Source organism: Leptidea sinapis, chromosome 19 (genome assembly GCF_905404315.1).
Source record: "Leptidea sinapis chromosome 19, ilLepSina1.1, whole genome shotgun sequence".
NCBI classification, from domain to species: domain Eukaryota; kingdom Metazoa; phylum Arthropoda; class Insecta; order Lepidoptera; family Pieridae; genus Leptidea; species Leptidea sinapis.
Window position 1 is genome coordinate 2,040,883 of NC_066283.1, and position 22,476 is coordinate 2,063,358.

Below are 22,476 nucleotides of genomic sequence, written 5' to 3' on the forward strand. Positions count from 1 at the left end.
AGAGATAATATCAATTTTATAATAAATTATAAAATAGTCCTTGAAGGGGGGTTCAACCTTGATCCATAAAAATTCTTCCTAGGAAATAAACATACCAAAGTATCTCATATTGATACCAAATAAGCACTATAACTTACATAGGTAAACAATAAATGATTACATAGTTAATGTGCATCTATGTACAATATGGTAAAGGTTTGACAAAAAGAGAAGGAAACAGCTGAAGAATAACAGGAAATTCTAGTCTAGAACAAATATAAAAAATTGCACCAACAGGTTCTAAAGAAATTTGACTAGCTAGGGAGTGCAACTCAAGCAGTAAAGTGGTGAAGTACATTCATGTATACTATAAACCTATACCAGAGCGATGAGTATCAGGCTCTGTTTGGAGTTGCTCTCTCTGCCACAATGAATCACATGTAAATCCATGAAATGATATCACTGACCACTAATCTATACTAATATTATAAAGCTGCAGTGTTTGTTTGTTTGTTTGAACGCGCTAATCTCTGGTACTACTGGTCCGATTTGAATGATTCTTTCAGTGTTGGGTAGTCCATTTATTGAGGAAGGCTATAGGCTATGTTTGTTTTTAAAAATTAGGGATCTGTAATAAAATTGCTATTTTGTAACACAAGGTGTAAAATCGAAAACCTATTTTTGTGTGCGCTGCAAAAACTATTGACAATAGAACAAAACAATGTACAGGCTATAATATAGGCAATATTTTATTACTTATAAAACTATCGCGTGAATTATACTTTATATGGCAAAACAACGTTTGCCGGGTCAGCTAGTACAATATAATCATCTAGGAAAAACCATGATATATTATAATTATAGGAAAGTTGTAAACATACAATTAACTATACAATAAATTTTATGAATTCTCATTAATCATGTGAACAAAATAAGCTAAAAACAAGGAATGATTCTGTTATCAAAGATAATATTGTTGTTATAATATTATTTATATTGCTTAATGACTTACATCATAATCAAATATTGATAGCTTTTCTAAATAACCCTTATTGTATTAACATAATAAGATAAGGGAGTAAAATTACTTATTAGTATAGGTAACTTAGTGGCTGTCATTAAACTGATTAACCCTATCGTTTCGTACTAGTAAAAACTGTATCACGAAAGGATAGTATTCATTGTCCTTAGATCAGAGATACTTAGGTGCGTGTACTTGAAATTAGCAAACTTATACAAACTACTAACTAGGTATTTGATTGTGTTCAAAATCGATCAAGTGTTATATTATATTTATGTTATGACATTATGACTGTTATGTGTATGGTGAATGTGTAGGGATGTGTGTATGTGTGAAGGGTGATGTGTGTACTGTATTTATGTACTTGAGGGGAAGAAATGCCTTTGTGCCTACTGGTCAAATAAGATTATGTCTCTAACATGTTTTTGTATTCAAAAACTCTATTTATAAATGTTTGTCAAGGAGTGATTATTTGTGTAGGGTCCATTCTCAGATTATTTACTGATGTATATTAGATCAATAAAAATATTTTTACTGCTTCATTGGTTGAATATCGAAAAAAACATACTTTTTGATTTCCTTAAGAGTGTCTCTTTTAAGTTATATATTATAATTGGTAAGTGATGAGGTATATATAAACATGAGTGAAACTTGGCAACATTTTGCTTGTAAAATAGGAGCACATTCATCTGGATATGTCCTCCATATTGCAGGTTTGTTTCCTGTTGAATGAACTTCTTTGCACAGTGTTTCCAGATGAATTATAGGAGTACTAAAATTATATACACCCATCTGAAAGATTGTCAATAGTACAATGATTCCTTTGGTGTTACATAATAGTATGGGTGGTGGTAATCACGTACCACCAAGTGATTTGTAAACTAGCACCCAATCTCTGAGAAAACTGTGAAATTTCCTGACATGCCAACAAAAGGAGTCCAATAAACCTACCTGGCATAGTTTTATTGTTTGCTGTTGTACACTCCTGCAAAATAAATTGTCATATGAAGTAGTATCACTAAAGTAATAGCTGTGTTGTTTCCATGCTTTCCCAAAATTTAGCTAATCTAAGTTCTTCTAGTTAATCTAATCTAATTATTAAATTCTTTAAATGATTAGCTGCCAAACACATCAGCGGTGATAAGACACTGTATTTGACTTTCATGTCATTTCACCACAATCATCAATACTAATACATCTGGCTACTTCACTTGCCGACATTTATATCATTTTTACTTATCTCACCTACCTGTATTATCTTATATATAAAATTCTCGTGTCACAATGTTCGTTCCCGTACTCCTCCGAAACGGCTTGACCGATTCTCATGAAATTTTGTGAGCATATTGAGTAGGTCTGAGAATCGGCCAACATCTATTTTCATCCCCCTAAATGTTAAGGGTGGTCCACACGAATTTTTTTTGTAATTTTTTTTTCAAATTTGTTTGATTATGAAAAATACATACAACTTCAATTTTCACCCATCTACGATCAACAGTTACTTTTGTATCGCGATTTTAATATCGGCAATACAATGTTTGCTGGGTCAGCTAGTAGTATATATAATAATGATGTTGAGCTTTAAGGAAAATATTAGAGTAGCATCATTTATATATTGTTGTGTATGATAATATGTGTTTTCCTTGTACCTCATTTGTTGCAGTGATTTTATCGAGTGATATGAGCTTGTGTCTTCAGATTAATAAGTTGCAGGCTTGACCTTCAATGTCTCTCTGATAATTAAACTTATAATTTAACAATGTTACTTACTTTCAAAGTATGTGCTGTTGTATGTTGTTTTTTTAGTCAGACATCAAGAGGCTAGGTCTCTTCTTGCGGTACATGATCATCCCTCTGCCTAGATATCCATAACAATAGAGGGCGCGACATGCATTGCGCTGAGTCTAGATTAGAGTATCTGAGCTTGCAGGCTTCCAAGTCTTATCGGTTTGGGAATAAGGCAGCTGTTAAAAAGATCAATGCCAAAGCGCGGTCATGCCTGTGAAAAAAATTTTTGACCACAGAGTGACAAATATGCGATGTTCCTAGCAGGATGGGATACACAACCTCATTGTTGAATAAGAGTCGTGTTAACCAATTATTGGTTTAGGTACACTTTGGTGCTTTTTTATAAGTTTTATTATAATAGCTAGTGGTAGACAACAAAAAAACAATAAGATAGACATGTATATATACTCTATCATCATGTTCCATAATACCTACGCAAATATAATTTACTAGCACCTGACCAAAACTAAAAGACACAACAAAAATATCAATAACTGGCATGTACAAAAGATTTTGAGACATACAGATTGTTTAGTGGTGTAACAAAAATAATAGTAATTTCTACAAATTAGCTCCCTTCCGCAGGGAGTCAATGACATTACGACGAAGCAGGTTGATGTGGAATTAAATAAATTGAGTTGCTGATTATTTTGAGTAAGTGTATTAAATTGGCGACAAATACGATTGATGCAGGAGTGATACAGTTGTTCCGTTGATAATAAAAAAAACTCTTGCGGGTGGAATTTCGTAAAAGCCGTTCTTAGCTGACCTCTACTCGGCGAATCCTAAACTCGGATCTTACAAAATTTCAAGACTACGCTTTATGGTTCCAGAGATATCGTGATGAGTCAATATATAGGTGGAAATCTCAGATACATATATTATAATCTTAAGATAGATTATAATTTGTTTTGCTTTGGGTTCAACCATTCAAGCGGCAAAATAAAGTTGGGACACAATCTATACTATAATATTATAAAGCTGCAGTGTTTGTTTGTTTGAACGCGCTAATCTCTGGTACTACTGCTTCGATTTGAACGATTCTTTCAGTGTTGGGTAGTCCATTTATCGAGGAAGGCTATATTTTTTTTTTTCAAAATTAGGGATCCGTAATAAAATTGCTATTTTGTAACACAAGGTGTAAAATCGAAAACCCATTTTTGCGTGCGCTGCAAAAACTATTGACAATAGAACAAAATGATGTACAGGCTATAATATAGGCAATATTTTATTACTTATAAAACTATCGCGTGAATTATACTTTATATGGCAAAACAACGTTTGCCGGGTCAGCTAGTTTAAAGATAAATTTGAATATATCTACGCGCTGTTATCATCTATTTCCGGATATCCGTTCCGCGATATAAAACTCGTATTGTTAATTTTTTTAAATTAATTGTTACGTGCGTAGCTATAGGTAGCAATATCTATGTATTTTTGGGGCCTAATTCTATTTTTCTACTCAATACGGTCACCCATGCGATGGAACGACCGAATTGAATCTGCTTGTCATTTCCGTGCATGAGTGCACATGGGTGAACTCTAAAGATTGCGACAAATCGTGAGGCGTACTAGAGTACGCCAACAGGGTAGACCCTGGTTACAAAACTTCATAACATCCGACCTCTCTGAGTTCGAAGATGTAGCTTAAATCTTAATATATTGAATACAATGTCCCGATATTTTTTTGATTTATAGTTATCATTATTGATTATAGATAACACCTTTTTTAACTTACTGGTCTTTTCTTAGGATGTTTGGATTATAGACAGGTTAGGTGGAAGCTGTTGGAGGTTTTTTTTTTTAAATTTGTACAGAACCCTTCTTGTGCGCATCTGACACACACTTGACTAGTTTTTGGTACACCATAGAAATCTTAATAAGAAGCATTCAATTTGTATTTTTTAAATAAACTGCTGTTTTGTTTTTAATAAAATATATAGCGATCTTTTCGAGCACTTTTTTCAAACTAGATTCGCACCTTTACGGCACCTGTCATACAGATAAAAAAAAAATATTTTTACGTTAATTTTTTGTCTTAGATGTTATATACTGTGCACCGAGAAAAAATAGTTATGAACTACCCTCATACTTTATTTCGTAAATTACCTGTTATAATCTGTGTGATACATAGAGTACTGCGTCAAATAAAGCTGCTATGTTTGCTACAGTACGGTCGGAATAGTGTCAATTATAAACTCACGTCATCAGTGAAGAAAATTACTGTAATCACATGTCACGTTAATTAATATCGGCTATCGTGTGCGGAGCTAATGTTACTACATTTGGCGGATGTATCAATTATTCGTTTAATAATAAACCTGTATTATTCAAAATGAAACACACATTGCATGTAAGTGTTTTTTTAATATTTTATAATTATAATTTCGTTAATATTGTACCAGGCTACCATGTGGCACGATGTGCGTTTTCGGCCATGTGCCGGTTGGATATTGAGAAAATGATGACCAAAGTTCTGCTTACTATATATAGCATCTTTGGCTTTTGTATTATAGTATTTTATGAGTTTAAAAAAATTTTTAGAAGACGGAAATTCTATCTTATGGTAGGTATTAATTTTTTACATTAAATAAATCTTTGTATGAACTGAAAATATTTTTTTATTTTCGAATTGAAGTGGTTACATCAATTTTACTTATTACTATTTTAGTTTTACTTCAAAGTAAAATCGTAAAGAATAAACGAAAATAATATTGATTCTTCTTTATATTAACTCGTTGTTTACTTGTTACGATCTGTTGAAAATACTTAGGCGTGCCTATTGAATGTTTAACTTTTTATTAAGTTTTTATCGACCGATTTATTGTAATTTGTTTGAATCATTCGATGCGCATTCAACCATTCGATATTATAATTAATTTTACGCTACCGTCAAATCCCGTTTCGAATCAAGAATTGCCTTGTAGCAAATTTTCTTATACAGCTATCTTTCGCTTTACATTTAGACTTTCTGGGCTTGTATTATTTATTTACTTTAATTGTGAGTTACATTAGGAATCGTTCTAAGTATCTTTTATCAGTAGCTGTAATTTCATATTTCAAATACATAGAAGTAAGTTAAGATAACTTCAGGAAAATAATCAATCAATGAATGGTTATGGAGAGTTCTAGAAACTATTAACAATTCCTTATTTCTAGTTCAAATTCAAATATTTTTATTCTAAATAGGATGTGATATAACTTATCGAAAGTCAAAAAATAGCACCCATTCCAAATTGAATGCCTCAGGCCTGAGAAGAACGGCCGCAACAAACTCAGCGGGCTTTTTTTAAAAAGAATATGTTTACAGTGTAATAGCGTACAATTAAACTTAATAAAAGGCATAAAAGGCATTTATTTTCTCAAAATTGATTCATTTAGAATTCTTTTTGATGTCATTTCTAATAACTACTAGATACTATTACCGCTTCGGAAACAAATGGCGCTCTGAGAGAGAAGAAGCGGCGCAAGAAACTCTCCCAGCATTCTTTTTTTTGCGCTCTTTTCAATAAAAATATACAATATTGTACAGTCATTTCTATCGCTATAAAATAATCACAATCTAGTCCCAGGCTGTCCGATCATTTAGATATTCAGCAGTGGAGTAATAGGATTTACGACTGAGCCATTTTTTTATTAAAACATTTATATTTATTTATAGATAATGCCTGAACAGTGGCTGGGACTGTATTATAGAAGTGTATACATTGACCCTTAAAGCTATTATGTATCTTATGAAGCCTACTAGAATTAGTTACAAGCAATCCCTTATTTCTAGTGTTATAATTATTTAATAGCCTTAGGGCGGTCGCTCCACTCCCAATCTGTGGTACCTATCAATATGAAAGTAATTTATGTTATAGTAACCCTTACCACACAAACGTTATTTATCAATTCTTTTGAATATAGTAATACTTTTGTTTTGACCATTTTCTGGGATCTTGTTGTAAAAGCATATACATCGTCCCACAAGACTTAGCCGAGTAGTAGGCATTTAAAAGTTTATGTCTGTTCCTGTGTTGTATCAATGTAAGACAAGACCGAACCATCTCACTTATATATGTAATATATGTTCACAAAAATCGTCACCTTTTGCTCTTAATAGTGATTTTCATTATTATAACACTAGAAATAAGGGTATGCTTGTAACTAATTCTAGTAGGCTTCATAAGATACATAATAGCTTTAAGGGTAAATGTATACACTTCTACAATAAAGTCCCAGCCACTGTTCAGGCATTGTCTATAAATAAATTTAAATGTTTTATAAAAAAATGGCTCTGTCGTAAATCCTATTACTCCACTGCTGAATATCTAAATGATCGGACAGCCTGGGACTAGATTGTGATTATTTTATAGCAACTGTACAATATTGTATATTTTTATTGAAAAGAGCGCAAAAAAAAAGAATGCTGGGAGAGTTTCTTGCGCCGCTTCTTCTCTCTCAGAGCGCCATTTGTTTCCGAAGCGGTAGTAGTATCTAGTAGTATAAGAAATGACATCAAAAAGAATTCTAAAGGAATCAATTTTGAGAAAATAAATGCCTTTATGCCTTTATGCCTTATAACTCCATGTCATCTTTGACTTTTGCGTATATTTGTTTTATTCCTATAATAATGCCTTCATGAGTCCCTGAACTTGTCGTCCGTGAAGTACTCTAATCGTATTACGAACATCGCACGGAGACTTGTGCCGTAAGAGGATTACGGTTATGTATTTAGCTGCATGGAGGCTTATGTCTGCTCAGTTAGGTGGGTAATATTATGTTCATAAAATTTTGTTTTAAAATTCTATTTGTGAAGTGAGGGTTATCACTTTAAAAACATAACAAATCGTTTAGATTTGCAAGAGCGACATCTCAAGTCAATTTCCTAATATGCAAATACTGGGGGTAAAACTGTATAGTAGATCCTGTAGATGAAGCCACAACCTGAGAGTTGAACAAAGCATACAAGATTTTATGACGATGCGTCACTCGAACGGTTAGCTCAGTTGGAAGAGCGCTCGCACGGAACGCGAGAGGTTGCGGTTTCGAGTCCCGCATCGTTCATAAAATTTGGTTTTGAAATTTTATTTGGATATTATGTTATCTTTTTGAATTTATCGAGGTGAAAGCTTGTATAGGAGCTCTGAGAACTTTTTGTGTGATAGCGACTCTGAAAAGATACTGAAACGCGATTCTTCTGATTGTGCAATAAAGAGATTGTGGGCGGCGGTGATCACTTAGTAACAGGACACCTGTGCACTCATTTGTACTCCTATTCCATAAAAAAGCGGCCAAGTGCGAGTCGGACCCGCCCATGAAGGGTTCCGCAGCAGTAAGTAACAAAATATAAAAGTAACAAAATGCAAAAAATCTTTGATCAAAATCATACAGTTCGGCAGCATTTTTTGAAATGAAATGAAATGATTTATTTGTATGAATCGTGGTAACATAGTTGTTAACAATTATTTCTTTAGTTTATTTCTTAATACTTTGCAAATAATACACATAGAAGCTGCTGTGGTTAAAACATTATTATAAGCAACAAACTTTAGAACTTTCTTCCCCCTTTTTCATCCCCACAAAGGCGTAAATTTGAAAAAAGCTAGAACAAATATTTATTTATTTTTTATCAAATGCTTCAATACAAAGTTTCTTGGTGTTACCTACGATAGTGACGAACTTCCATACAAACTTCCACCCTTACTTCAACCCCGCAACAGACTTTGTTCTGTATATAATAAATAAAATAATGTTTTTATATGAAGTTGTCAATAATATATCATATTAACATCAAAAATTACTTCGTAAAATATGCACCCTGCGTCGTTATGAAATTGTTTCACAGCAGAACTGTCAAACCGTGCGTCAATAAATTCTCTCATAGAAATTATGTATGGACACATCAAAGGAAAAACAAATTTGTTGTTTTTATTTAATTTAGCAGCATTTTCCTATTTATTCACCTTTTAAATCTTCTCTGGACTTCCACAAATAATTCAAGACCTAAATTTGCCAAATCGGTCCAGCCGTTCTCGAGTTTTAGCGAGACTAACGAACACCAATTCATTTTTATATATATATTAATAGAAGTAGGGATTTTCTAAAGAATTGAATCGTCATAATGTATTGCTATCTTGTATTGTTCAAAGGATGTAGGGACAGAATCTGTATCACATTTTAGCATTCCATACAATGTTCTCTGGAGTAAATAGAATAAACACATATTATTTATTCTGTATAGCCGAGTGGTTAACGATCCTACCTATAAAGCTAGAGGTCCCGGGTAAGAATCCCGGTAGGTGCAAGCATTTATATGAGGAATATGGATGTTTGTTTCCGAGTCATGGATGTTTATATGTATTTATGTATGTTTAAGTAAGTATATTGTATTAAATATATCATTGTCTTGTAACCGATAACACAGCCTTGTATATGCCTAATTTGGGGCAAGATAATTTGTGTAAAAAGTGTGGCAATATTATTATTATTCTCAATACCTACTTGAGGAAGACACTATATTTTTTTTAAATCAAGTAATATCCGGTTTTGAGTAAACAATTATTGCAAACGAGGTCGGAGCTTGTAGTCAATTCGTAGGTTTTTTGAACTTGGCATTTTTTTTTTTACTTTGGTTCGCTCTTGGTTTACTCATCGTGCAGCCTGTTACTTGGTCATTCGATGTACGATGTATTTGTATATTATTAATAATATTCACACTTTCACACAAATTATTTTGCCCTAAACTAGGCAAGACAACGATATATTTAATACAATATACTTACTTAAACATACATAAATACATTTAAACATCCATGACTCGGAAACAAACATCCATATTCATCATACAAATGATTGTACTTAGAGGGATTCTAACCCGGGTACCTCTAAGCTTAGTAGTCAGGGTCACTAACCATTCGGCTATATGGGTTGTCAAAAAAAAAAATGGAAAATCCAAAAGTGCACGCCTCGAACGCTCATACTATATTTTTTTTTAAAGTTAAACTTCGAATAAAATCGAATCACCTGCGTTTAAAAAAAAACGAGAAGGCCTACAGTAGTGATTTTCGAATGGAACCTTCTCTGCTTAATTCTGAAAATTGTGAAAAAAAATTAAGTCGTTTCGTCAAGTCGTTCTCAAGATATCCGTGCCACGCCGTTTATTTGAACCACCAGACTAATGGACGTCCTCGATAAAAAAAAATTAATGAACTTTTTTTTATATTAATATGAATTCGACTTAAAAAAAGTATCAGGATTATTCATTAGTGTCTCAGCTTTATATAGATGTGCTTTTTATAATGTGTAAAAGTAATAAAATATATAAAAAAATATTTGAGTATTTTTTGTTGCGTCACTTTGCATATAATATTGTAATTGATATGATTTGTACAACAATTAAAATGTAAATCTTGACTTAAAAGAGTGGCAATGAGTTTCTTGCTACTTCTTCTCATTAGAAACAAATTTTTTTATTTTTTTTTGACATTCATACTTGTGTCATTTCCGTGACCTACATGAATAAAGTGTTTTTGAATTTGAATAGAAAAAAAATATGCGGTTTAAAAAGTGGGAATCGTGTGACCTTGACAGGTCTGTTATAAAGCATAACCTCGAGGCGTGCAATAAAAATACAAATTCATATCAATTCCTAGCTAACTAGGTTCTTTATGAATAGGTGTGATAAAAATGTATTTTGTTACGCGTATGAGGTTGAACATAGCAGCACTTATTGTGAATGGGCTGATTACTGTTAAGTGTCAAATGTTTTGTTTTTATTTAATAAGAAAATTGGTGAGACGAGCAATACGTTCACCCGATGGTACCTAAGTGATTTGCAGGGTTTATTTATTTAATTATTTATTAGGAGGCCAACGTTCATCTTAATCTTTGGACACATTTTAAAATTCTTTCATAATGTTGTACACTCTCACTGATAGGCTAACGGCCGTTCCCAATACTCAGTCTATCTCTTACTTGAGATGAAAATCGTAACTATCGTTGGGTTTTCTGTCCCAATAAACATATCAACGGCAACTCACCTTATCCGTACACGCTGTCTGCCAATGGGATGACGTATAGCCTACCAGCGATAGAAGTTTGTATGGAAATTGCAATTCACACGTCCCAATATAAGGTGATAAGAATGACTTATCGGGCATATTGGGACAGCTTTAGATTATTGACAGCTAATTAGTGACCGTAGAAGGTAGTAATTTATATCTATCTGTAGATAGTATATTGGGAACGGCCGTATCTCGACATGAATAATAGGTGAATAACAGTCTTTGTTTACAGCTTTAAGCTAAAGATAATTTGGAAATATGTAACATAAATTAAGCCACAGGCAAAAGGCTGATAAAAAAATAATAATAAGGAAAACAAACGTAGAAAGAAACAATAACTACGAACAATGACTAACCATCTTACAGTACTTTAATAATTTTTTTAACTTCTCAGGATTTTTGATTGAAATGATGAGCGCTATCGCTATCGTGCTCATCATGTTGTGACATAACGTGTAAAGTTTCTTAATATTACTGTGTTAAGTTTTACCAGTGGGAGGCTCCTTTGCATAGGGTGGCGGATGGATTATGGGTGCCAAAGCGGCGCCCTTTTCTGCCGTGAAGCAGTAATGTGTAAGCATTATTGTGTTTCGGTCTGAAGATTATTGAAATTACTGGGCAAATGAGACTTAACATCGTATATCTCAAGGTGACGAGCGCAATTGTACTACCGCTCGGAATTTTTGGTTTTTTCTAGAATCATGAGCGGTACTGAATTATAATGGGCAGCGCGTATCAATTACCATCAGCTTAACGTCCTGCTCGTCTTGTCTCTTACTGTCGTAAAAAAAATCTCACAGTAATTTCACTAGCTACGCAGCCCATTAGATTGAATCACAATAATGCTTACACATTACTGCTTCCCGGCAGAATAGGGCACCGTTGTGGTATCCATAATATAGCTTCAAAAAAACGGTCACAACTGTACAAGTCGAACGCCTTTCAAAATTAGCCTAATTATTTCCCAATTCGCATTCTCGATCAAGGCATACTCTCAGTAACTGAACTGATTTTCGATAGATTCGCGAGTCTTTTGAAGTAGGCGCCTTTAGGCCATAAACCGTCTTGGATAAATTTCGCATTTAGGCGTGAAAGAGTCTTAAAGATCATTTTCATTTTATATAGATATATATATATACGCTCATAAAAATAGTCACCTTATTGCACTAGATAGTGATTTTCATTATTATAGCACTAGAAATATAAGGGATTACTTGTAACTAACTCTAGTAGGCTTCATAAGATGCATAATAGATTTAAGGGTATACACTTTTATGATTAAGTCCCAGCCACTGTTCAGGCATTATCTATAAATAAATATAAATCTTTTAAATGCTACTACTCCACAGCTGGATATCTAAGTGATCGGACAGCCTGGGACCAGATTATGATTATTATATACCAATAACACATAATACAGTGCGGTTTTCAAGGAGCTTTCTCCCTCGTACTACAAAGCTATGGAATGAGCTTCCTTGTGCGGTGTTTCCGGGACAATACGACATGGGTACCTTCAAAAAAAGCGCGTACACCTTCCTTAAAGGCCGGCAACGCTCTTGCGATTCCTCCTCGTTTGAAAAAAAAAACAATGACAATACTGTATATTTTACTAAAAATTGCGCAAATAGAATGCTGGGAGAGTTTCTTGCGCCGCTTCTTCTCTCTCATAGCGCCATTTATTTCCAAAGCGGTGGTAGTGGTAGAAGTGACATCAAAAATAATTCCAAAGGTACTCATTGTACGAGGTTCTTACTGATCGGCCTCAGTTTATCGGACAGACACACAATCCTACTATATTATATTGCTGCGACACGTTTTCGTAACTTTCATTTATTAATATTGCGAATGTCACAAACTGCAACGAACCGTGACTTGTGATGCAGTTGCTGAATAATAGTGTTGTCTAATTTATGTTCATACATTTCAAAAGTAAATAAAGTCTTTCTGGAACATTGAAATAAGGGTGATGGATCGATGCTGATGCATGATAATGCCCGGCCACACACGGCTCATATCGTACAAGAGTATATTCAGGAGGTCAGCGTGATGGCTTGGCCATCAAGAAGTCCTGATCTCAACCCGATTGAACACACCTGGGATGAGCTTGGTAGGCTAGTCAGAAATCGCAGACCACCACCTACTACCCTCAGGGCACTAAAGCAGGCCCTGGTAGAAAAATGGGAGAATATTCCCCAACATCGGCTCCGAAACCTAGTGTTCAGTATGCCAAACCGGCTCGAAGCTGTAATCAGAGCTCGAGGAGGCAATACCAATTATTAAAAATTAAATAACATGTAATACATTTTAGTTGAATTTTTTTACACTAAACTAAAAATGTCTATTTTCATTGTTTTATCTTTTTAAGTTAAAAATGTTGCTAATGTATAATTTTAGTTTCTAAGAATTAAAGCCTATAAAATTTGCAACAAAACGTTTTTAATCTTAAATCTCCACCTTCTATAGTTAAGAAAAAAAATTAATTTGAAAAGTGTGATACTTACTTTTGCAGGCCAGTGTATTTTAATAAGGTATGAATTTTTCTTAACACGCGAAAATAATAATATTGACAAACTTTTTCACAAATTATCTTGCCCCAAACAAGCCATGTACAAGACAACGATATATTTAATGCGATAAACTTACTTAAACATACATTAATACATACAAACATCCATGACTCAGAAACAAACATCCATATTCATCATTTAAATGTTTGCACCTACCGGGATTCGAACCCGGACCTATAGCTCGGTCAGGCAGTTTGAAAACACAATGAAACAGTGTAGTTTTTTGTAACAGTGCAAAAATATGCTCAATAGATGTAATTCAAAAGTCGCATTCTGTTCCTCAAAGAACAAAAACGTTGATACAAAGCCTATAGCATAGGTACCCGTAGGTACTAGGTAGGTACCACTCACGATTCATCAATCAATCAAAGAATCATTAAGAGAAAAATTTAAAGAAATAAACATTTTGACTGTTGCTTCTCAATACATTTTTGATAATGTTCTGTATATTCATAAGCACATTGAGGAATTTTCTAGACACTGTGACATTCATAATGTTAACACGAGGAACAAACATAAACTTGTTATGCCTACTACTCGGTTGGGCCCAGTTAGTAAGTCTTTTGGTGTGCGATGTATATGCTTCTAAAATATGATCCCAGAAAATGTACAAAACAAATGTGTTACGAAATTTAAAAGAATTGTTAAAAAACGTGTGTGTGGGAAAGGTTATTATAGCATAAACGATTTTCTTAATGACACCACGTGGAATAAAGCGAACACCCGAAGCTCTTTAATTATAAATGTTTATTGTACGATATTACATTGTAATCCATATTTTATATTAGAAAAAAAAGCCCGCTGAGTTTCTTGCGCCCATTCTTCTCAGGTCTGAGGCAGTCTCTTTTGAATGGGTGATAGTTTTTGACGTTCAATAAGTGATTTTAAATCCTATTTTGAATAAAAATATTTGAATTTAAATTTGCAAAAATTGGCAAAAGCCAGCGGATGTAGGCATACGTTATAAAATAAATGTCTTTTCCAAATTTCTCAGTACTTATTTTTGGCTCTACGCTGATAAGTTAACAAATGATATTATAGCTGCCTGCAACTAAGTGACACAGGTAATCAGTGCCAAGGTTACGTTCTACACAGCGTGGCTTAGATAAACTGATGTTGTACAAACTATTATGTTGACGACATAACAACTTTGTATAATCGTTGCAAAATATAATTACCAAATAATATACAGTAGAAGAAAAACCTCGTTCTCTTCCCTTAAAGCCCCAAAACCTCCATCGCTCGAATTAATCGCTTTATACACGAATATTTTTTAATTACCAAAATAATCGCCCAATGTAGAATAGTTATGATTGTAAATATATAGGTAATTTTTGTGCTCGGCAGTAAAAAATGTTATACGTAAGTGTGAGATTTTAAACTTACAATAACATATACAGCTTGTCTTCCGACACAGGCCTCCTCCAAAGATTTCCTTTCTGTCCTGTCTTTTGCTGTACGAGTCCATAGTTGCCCCGTTATTTTCTTGATGTCGTCTTCCCATCTCACAGGCTCTCTGCCTCTATTTCTTTTGCCGTCTAGTGGTTGCCATTCAGTTCTTGACCATTTCTCTGTCTTTTCTCTTACGAACTGATTATTCTGTGCTACGTACGTAAGCACAGATTATAATTTTCATCAGTTTAAGTGTGTGTGTGATGTCTTATTAGCCTTGATAATTATATTTTTGTTATGAATATCATTGTGAATTGTAAACAAGTGAATTGTTCAAAATTTGTCAATGACCTGCTATGATCGTGGGATATTTTTTTACATTGTTTCTTTTTTGTTTTCTTGTTAAATGCGTTTAGTAATTGTGAGTGATAAACCAGTTGTATAGTGGCGAGTGGCATTGATAAATTAATTGTTTTTGTTGTTATACGAGTATATCACGAACTAACTACCAAACTCACTTTTAACTCCTACAATGTTAAAGTGGCGTGGCCATAACTTTTCTCATGTTTCACAACAGAGAGCTAAGACAGTCTCTCGATGCCTTTCGGTTGAAGACTTCACTCATTGTTCACAAAAATGAATGTTTACCACTCCTTGATAAGAATCTCCCCACTAAACCACCACTTGTAAAGCTTTTGTGGATCTTTTTTCTTAGAGAGTTTCCCTAGGCTGTCATGATGTAAGACATCCAATTCTATTATTGTGACTTAGTGTGAAACTCGAATAGAATAGAGTGAAGTGGTGGGAAATTACTGGGAGTTCCAAATTAGAATTTAAAAAGAATTTAATTCTAATGTGGAACAATATAAAATATTTATGGCAAGACTATATCGTATGTTCAAAAGGCGGTATCTCGACTCTTTTAAGTAAACTTTTCGTAAAAATGAAGGTACCTATTTTATTAATTTTTTAACAAAATGGTAACTTATTCACTTTATACACATTACTTTTACGCCATCTTGTATTTACGTACTCGCTAGCTTGTCTTCAAATGAAATTATAAATCTGAACCTTTAATTGAGAATGATAACTAACTGTATATGCATTTTTTTTCCCTATTTTTTTTATTCGCCGCGAAATAGCGATCCAGTTGTACTGTCTTGTTTTATTACTTGAAGTATCGGGGTAATGACATGGGGTAATTTCATCATGTGTTTTTAATCTTCATTCATATTTTAATATTCACAAATAATACAACTTTATAAAAAACAAAGTTAAAATATATTAGAAAGTAACTAGTGACGCAGTGCAACGTTATCAGATCGAATTGCATTACGCTACGCCGTAGGATGTTTTGTAATGCATTACGAGCTACGACTCATATTATTGTAACTGCTATGAGCAGATGATCCGCTTTTTCTTTCCTTTTCCGTCTCTTATTCCGATAGAAATGATTTGATGCATGTCTGCAGGAAACCTACACCGAAGTCCCTGTGGCGACGGCTCCCGACACGGAGGAGCACTGCCACTGGAGTCGGCCGGAGCCCCCCAGCGCGGTGCCCCAGCTCGTCACAGCTCTCATACTCTGCGCAGTCTTTATGGTGAGCCACATCAACTACTGAACAATACCATCGACCATAGTGTATCGACCTCTCACAGCTCAAGATTTCTTCAAGATTCTTTCGTATTTTGGCCACATAATGCGAAGGGGCAACGAGAGCCTGGAGAAATTGATCATAGTTGGGATCACAAATGGGAAGCGAGCCCGAGACCGATCTCCTACCAGATGGACCGACCAAATAAAGGGGCCGCGATGGAGATAGGCCGATGGAAACAAATAGTTCCCTCCAAGTGTGAACCACTTGTTGATAACCACGATCCTCAGTCATGAGGGAACGACTAGAGAGAGAGATTGTAACGACCGCTTTCCATTTTCAATCCCACTGCTGAATTGGCGATCCATGATTGATATTTCAATCTATTGACTGCTTTTAGCATTTTAAGGCCAGGTTATCCCGTTTATGCCACTTTTAGAATTCATTTTTGATAGGTAAATAATAACATTCAGAAACTGAAATAAATATAGATTTTAGGATCCACTCTTTCTTCTTACCATGTACCCGTTTAATACACGATACAATACAATTTTCTCGATAGAAAAAAATCCCGAACGCACTTCAACTTACAGTTTTTTTTTCAAAACAAATTCCATTTTAAACATGTTATAAAACTCCATTTCTCTTATAATTAATATCACTTTATAGGTTATTAATGTTGGAATCGATTCTACCTGATCGTTTTTTTTCATTACATTTATACATTTTTTTATTGATTATTCAAGTGATTTTTGATCCGTTTGTCGTTCGCCAGTGTCTCGCGGGACGTTACCGAGGTGAGACCTGTGTCAAATTATTGCGCGCGCGCTTCTTTTCTGTTTCGTAAATAGTATACGATATAAAATAGATTGTGAATTTACTATTTTGCGTTATTGTATTTGTAAGGATAAAGTTTATGTGAATATTTCTTATTAGTTATTGTGTAAATATTTTGTATAGGTACTTACAACTTTTAAGACAGTATATTTGTGATTGTTTTTTAGAATGGCAAATAAAAGAAATAAAATTAGGTGTAAATCACATTTGAAGGCGAAAAGAATTGCGAAAGAAATATGGTGAGTTATACTTTTTATTCATTTATTGGTATTGACCACAGTAACAGTATTAAAAAAAAATATTTCCCTCCAGTAGTGAAACGCATTCGATGTGGGTTCCAATATAATATTATTATTATAATACTATATTTTATTGTTTCAGTTCAAAAATGACTCGAAATAAAAAAGGTTTATTTGTTGGAAAAAAAAACAAGGAGGAACAGTAAGTGCTCTCTTTATTTTCTCACTCACTCTCGCTCCCTCAGAATATATAGTAGAAAGCACCTACTAGAAAGCGCACAAGATACCTAACTCTGCGCCCGTGTTTGAACTTCAAGAATATATCCCTGCCAGTATTTGTAATTACATTCATCAATGATAGCGAATATTTACTTTGGAAACACTGAACACATCAACACTCATGATATATATTGATATGGCAACAGACGTAGTCAGAGAGTTCTCGACGAATTTAGGGATGGTTCTTTAGGCAAGTTGAAATTGTTTTCGCCGTTCGCTGAAACTAGCCCCGCAAGTCTTTTAGCGACTCATGCAAAAATTAATTGAATATTTTTTAGCAACTTATTTTTTTTATACAGCATTATAATGAAGTGTTTTATTTCAGAAAACCGTGTAACGATACGTCTAGTAAGACTCACGCATCTTATATAACATTAGAGCCTGTTGATTTGCAACCCTCTGCGAATAAGTAAGTTTTTTTCTGTTGTCGGTCATAGGCATAAAAAAATAAAATTAGTTTTACGCAGTATCTAATAAACATTAATATTAAACAAATAATTATTATTCCAGGATATCGAAAACACCGAATTATGATACTATACAAGATGTACTCCTACCAATGTCTTCGTTATCTGCGCAAGGACCAATAGTACATTCTGAAACTGCTCAGTAAGTTATCAGTACTGACATAACAAATACACACGTTTTTACGATTATTATTTTTATATTATTATTATTCATGATCAACGTATATAAACTTTGTCTTGTATGACTTGTCTATTTAAAATTGTGTTTTATACCTAATTATAATAACGACGGAGTTCTAAAAGTCCATGACATTTTTTATAAAATTGTTTTTCAACATCAGTTCTGTAGGTTCCACGTTATACTATCTTAAAAACTTATTTTATATTGTTACAGAGAAAATGATGGAAATGAAGGCGCATTCATAACTGAAATGTATAACAAGGAAAGCCATTTCCAACCCTTATCAGGACGGCGAATAATTGATATAAATTATTTTTTACAAAAATTCCAAGAAAAAGCACGCCACAATGATCTATTTGATTGTAAATCAAGCAACTTCTGCTTAGTTGGTGAAAGAAGACATGGACTGATTTCAATCTTTAAATTTGAATGTAATATGTGTAAAGAAATTTGTTCTATTTCATCTGAAAACACCAAAGATACCGAGCATGTAGATGCTAATATAGCGGCAACCACTGGAGTTGTAGCCTGTGGTATAGGTTTTTCTCAGTTTGAAGAGTTATTTTCAGCAATAAACATTCCTATATTTTCTACAAAATTCTTTAACCAAATGCAAAATAAACTTTATAAGAAATGGGAAGAAACTGCATGTGAAACAATGGAAGCCGCTGCCAATAAAGAAAAAGAAATTGCTATAGCAGATGGCCGGACCAAAAACGGGTATGCTGTCATAGATGTCTATGTGGATGGAGCATGGTGTGCCAGGTCATATGGTTCACACTATAAAGCTTCATCAGGTGCAGCAGCCATAATTGGCAGAAATACGGGTGAAGTTTTGTACTTCGGTGTCAGAAATAAATATTGCCTCGTATGTGCCCGAGCCGAAAATAAAAAAACTGCATCACAAGACCACTTGTGTTTCAAAAATTTTCAGGGATCGTCTAGTTCAATGGAAGCCGACATAATCGTTGAAGGTTTCAAAAGCTCAATTTCCATGTATGGTATAATATATGGCAGAATGGTAGGAGATGGTGATTCTTCGACCTACTCTAAAATACTTATCTCAAATCCTTATGAAAGTCAAAATTTGACGGTTGAAAAATTAGAGTGCCGCAATCATATATTGCGCAATTTTTGCAAAAAGCTAAGAGCAGTCACCACAGAAACTAAATACATATTGGCGCACCGAAAAACCCTCACAAATCAAAAAATTATGACAATGCGAAAGGCAATAGTGAAATCTATTACACATCACAAGGCCTCGCAGAGTCCTAAAAATGTAGCAATATCCATTTTGCACAACGATATTATTAACTCTTTATCTCATGCTTATGGGAATCATCAACTATGTCAAAATTACTTTTGTGATAAAGATAAAAACTGTGGCGGCGAACTGCTAAAGATTGAAAATTCCACATTTATATTTAGAATAAACGCTATTGTGTCCAACGTGGCTTCAAAGTCACGTAGTTTGATTGAAGACGTGAACACAAATACCGTAGAGTGCTTCAACAGCGTTATAGCAATACTTACTGGAGGTAAACGTATAAATTTTGCTTTAAAAGGGGGCTATCAAGGAAGATGCGCGGCAGCCGTTGTTTCATTTAACACAAAATCTGCAGTATCAACAATACAAAAAGCTATAACAAGTAACGCTCCCGGAGGTTTAGCTGAAGAAATTGAGAAGAGACGTGCGAAAAAACGAAAATTAAACATGGAACACCCAGTAAAGAAACGTAGAGTTCTAAAAGATTTAAATAAAATGCAACACGACTATGGTCCAGCTTGTTCATTGCCCGATATGTCGCAAAAAGAATATGACAAATCAAAAGAACATTTTCTCAAAAATCTGGAAACACTAACATCTGATCGACACAAAGTAGAGAGGTCTACAATATTACAAAGAGACAGTAGCGAGTGGCTCGAAATAAGAAAAAATATAATAATTGCTTCCAACTTTGGTCCAATATGTAAAAGAAAAGACACATTAGATACAGCTCCCCTCGTTAAAAACTTATTGTACAAAAAAAATTTGGCCCATCTCACATCTATCGCGCATGGAGTTGAGCATGAGCAGCAAGCTTTGCTGCAGTTGCAGCAGCAGGAAAATATTATCATTGAGCCCTGTGGTTTATTTATAGATAAAGAATACCCTTTTATTGGGGCAACTCCTGATGGTTTAATTGGAGAAGATACTATAGTCGAAGTCAAATGTCCAATTACAGCACACAAAAAAGGACTTTCTAATTGTATACAAGAAAACAAAATAGAAATTTTAAAATATAATATAAATACTAAAACTGCAACGGTAAATAAAAACTCAAACTGGTACTATCAGATACAAGGCCAGCTACATGTGTCAGAACGACAACAGTGTCTTTTGGCTATATGGGCAGGCGAGAATGAAAATGTATACATAAAGTTCATAGAAAAAGATGATTTATTTTGGGAAACTAAAATGAAACCGAAATTGATAAAATTTTACATGAAATGCTTGCTACCCGAAATCATAGACAGCAGAAATGTACGTGGTATGCCCATTAGAAACTTATCCATGCAAGATAATAACGAAAACATTCCCCCTAATGATCAAGATGAAAACGAAAATGTTGATCCTGATGAATCACAACCGAGACAAAGCACACGCCAATTGAATGTGAACGATTTTTAAAGTAAACTGATTATGTTGGGAACTTCAAACTATTTCATACAAGTAAGAAAATTGTAGAAATTTTTTAGACCTAAAGTGTTTTTGACAAAATTATGCACATAAATCAATTTTTGTTCACAATATTGTATTATTTTTAATGATCCCTATTTTTTGTCCTGATACTGTTTAGCTTAGACTGTGAGACGCGAATAATCAGGCTTTACGTCCGACTCGAATTTGAGTCGTAGCCGGGAAGTTCGCGACAATTTTTGGAGAGTTCTTCTAGTAAGGATTAGATGTTTGTCGAAATTGTATTTTTCACTAAAACACATAATTTCAACACGCCTATAGCACCTTCCCAAAATTCATCGCGAGCTCTTAGACTAGTGGAGACCTCGCACTTGGAACACCCGGCCAGCAAACTACAATTTCAATTAATTGATTCATAAATATTTTTTAGGGTTTATTGTATAATATATCTATTCAAATTGAATGTCTTAGGTTTTTTCGATTACTACGAATTATTTATTACAAAACAAACTTACAATTAGTCAAATCTCATATTTTATTTTTAAAAGAAATTATGATATTAAATTTAGTTGACCTACAGCTGCCTGATTACACGAAACATTGTGATTTGTGAGTCGCTAGCGACATTAGCGCACGACTCGCTTCGCGGGAATCGCGGGCAACTCTTGTAAGCGTTAAATGCATATTTCGCTGGGTCTACCCGGCCTTAATAAGAATAATTATTATGGATCTGTATTTATATACACTTAATATAATAGTGCATTCTTTAACGGCCGTTCCCAATATACTACACCCACATATTACCCATCTAGCAGATAGACTCAGCTCTGCGGCATATGCAGTTAGAAAGATTAGAGAGTACACGAATGTTGCGACCGCTAGATTAGTGTACTTTAGTTATTTTCACAGCATCATGACGTACGGTATATTACTATGGGGTCATGCTGCTGACATTGATATAGTGTTTGCTCTGCAAAAGAGAGCTGTTCGTGCTATATATCAGCTTGGTTATAGACAGTCTCTCAAAGAAAAATTTAAAGAAATAAATATTATGACTGTTTATTGTCAGTACATTTATGAAAATTTAATATATGTTCACAAAAATCGTCACCTTTTTGCTCTTAATAGTGATTTTCATTATTATAACACTAGAAATAAGGGTATGCTTGTAACTAATTCTAGTAGGCTTCATAAGATACATAATAGCTTTAAGGGTAAATGTATACACTTCTACAATAAAGTCCCAGCCACTGTTCAGGCATTGTCTATAAATAAATTTAAATGTTTTATAAAAAAATGGCTCTGTCGTAAATCCTATTACTCTAATTTTGAGAAAATAAATGCCTTTATGCCTTTACTATCTACAGATAGAGATAAATTACTACCTTCTACTGTTAGTAATT

At 33.9% G+C, this 22,476-nt stretch overlaps 2 protein-coding genes across 5 annotated transcripts in view; both read left to right on the forward strand.

Annotated features, from left to right (window-relative positions):
* The window catches only part of LOC126969924 (zinc transporter 2-like), a 42,682-nt gene that overhangs the window by 985 nt on the left and 19,221 nt on the right, over positions 1 to 22,476 (forward strand). The window contains exons 1-2 of one of the 2 annotated variants that reach the window (XM_050815560.1): positions 5,013 to 5,141; positions 16,268 to 16,396. In XM_050815560.1, coding sequence (XP_050671517.1) covers positions 5,124 to 5,141; positions 16,268 to 16,396 — 147 coding nt within the window. In that variant the 5' untranslated portion in view covers positions 5,013 to 5,123. Of the gene's footprint in view, positions 1 to 5,012; positions 5,142 to 16,267; positions 16,397 to 22,476 lie in introns of those variants that run through there. The other variant, XM_050815559.1, reaches the window with a different exon arrangement.
* Positions 17,073 to 21,447, forward strand: LOC126969880 (uncharacterized). 3 transcript variants are annotated; one of them, XM_050815470.1, is made up of 6 exons: positions 17,073 to 17,466; positions 17,609 to 17,668; positions 18,071 to 18,154; positions 18,256 to 18,354; positions 18,607 to 21,106; positions 21,234 to 21,447. In XM_050815470.1, exons 1-5 carry the CDS (start codon positions 17,396 to 17,398, stop codon positions 21,062 to 21,064), a joined length of 2,772 nt encoding a protein of 923 aa, XP_050671427.1. In that variant the 5' UTR covers positions 17,073 to 17,395; the 3' UTR covers positions 21,065 to 21,106; positions 21,234 to 21,447. The 3 variants fall into 3 exon arrangements, with proteins under 3 accessions (XP_050671427.1, XP_050671426.1, XP_050671428.1); XM_050815469.1 differs by lacking the exon at positions 21,234 to 21,447 and having other exon boundaries at positions 18,607 to 21,201; XM_050815471.1 differs by lacking the exons at positions 17,073 to 17,466; positions 17,609 to 17,668; positions 18,071 to 18,154; positions 18,256 to 18,354; positions 21,234 to 21,447 and adding an exon at positions 18,460 to 18,505 and having other exon boundaries at positions 18,607 to 21,201.

Excerpts from the sequence above, each read along its gene's own strand:
- LOC126969880 (XM_050815470.1), top strand. The coding sequence starts at position 17,396 with ATGGCAAATAAAAGAAATAAAATTAGGTGTAAATCACATTTGAAGGCG. Across the intron at positions 17,467-17,608 it reads AGAATTGCGAAAGAAATATG|TTCAAAAATGACTCGAAATA; the intron begins GTGAGTTATACT and ends TTATTGTTTCAG. Across the intron at positions 18,355-18,606 it reads GTACATTCTGAAACTGCTCA|AGAAAATGATGGAAATGAAG; the intron begins GTAAGTTATCAG and ends ATATTGTTACAG.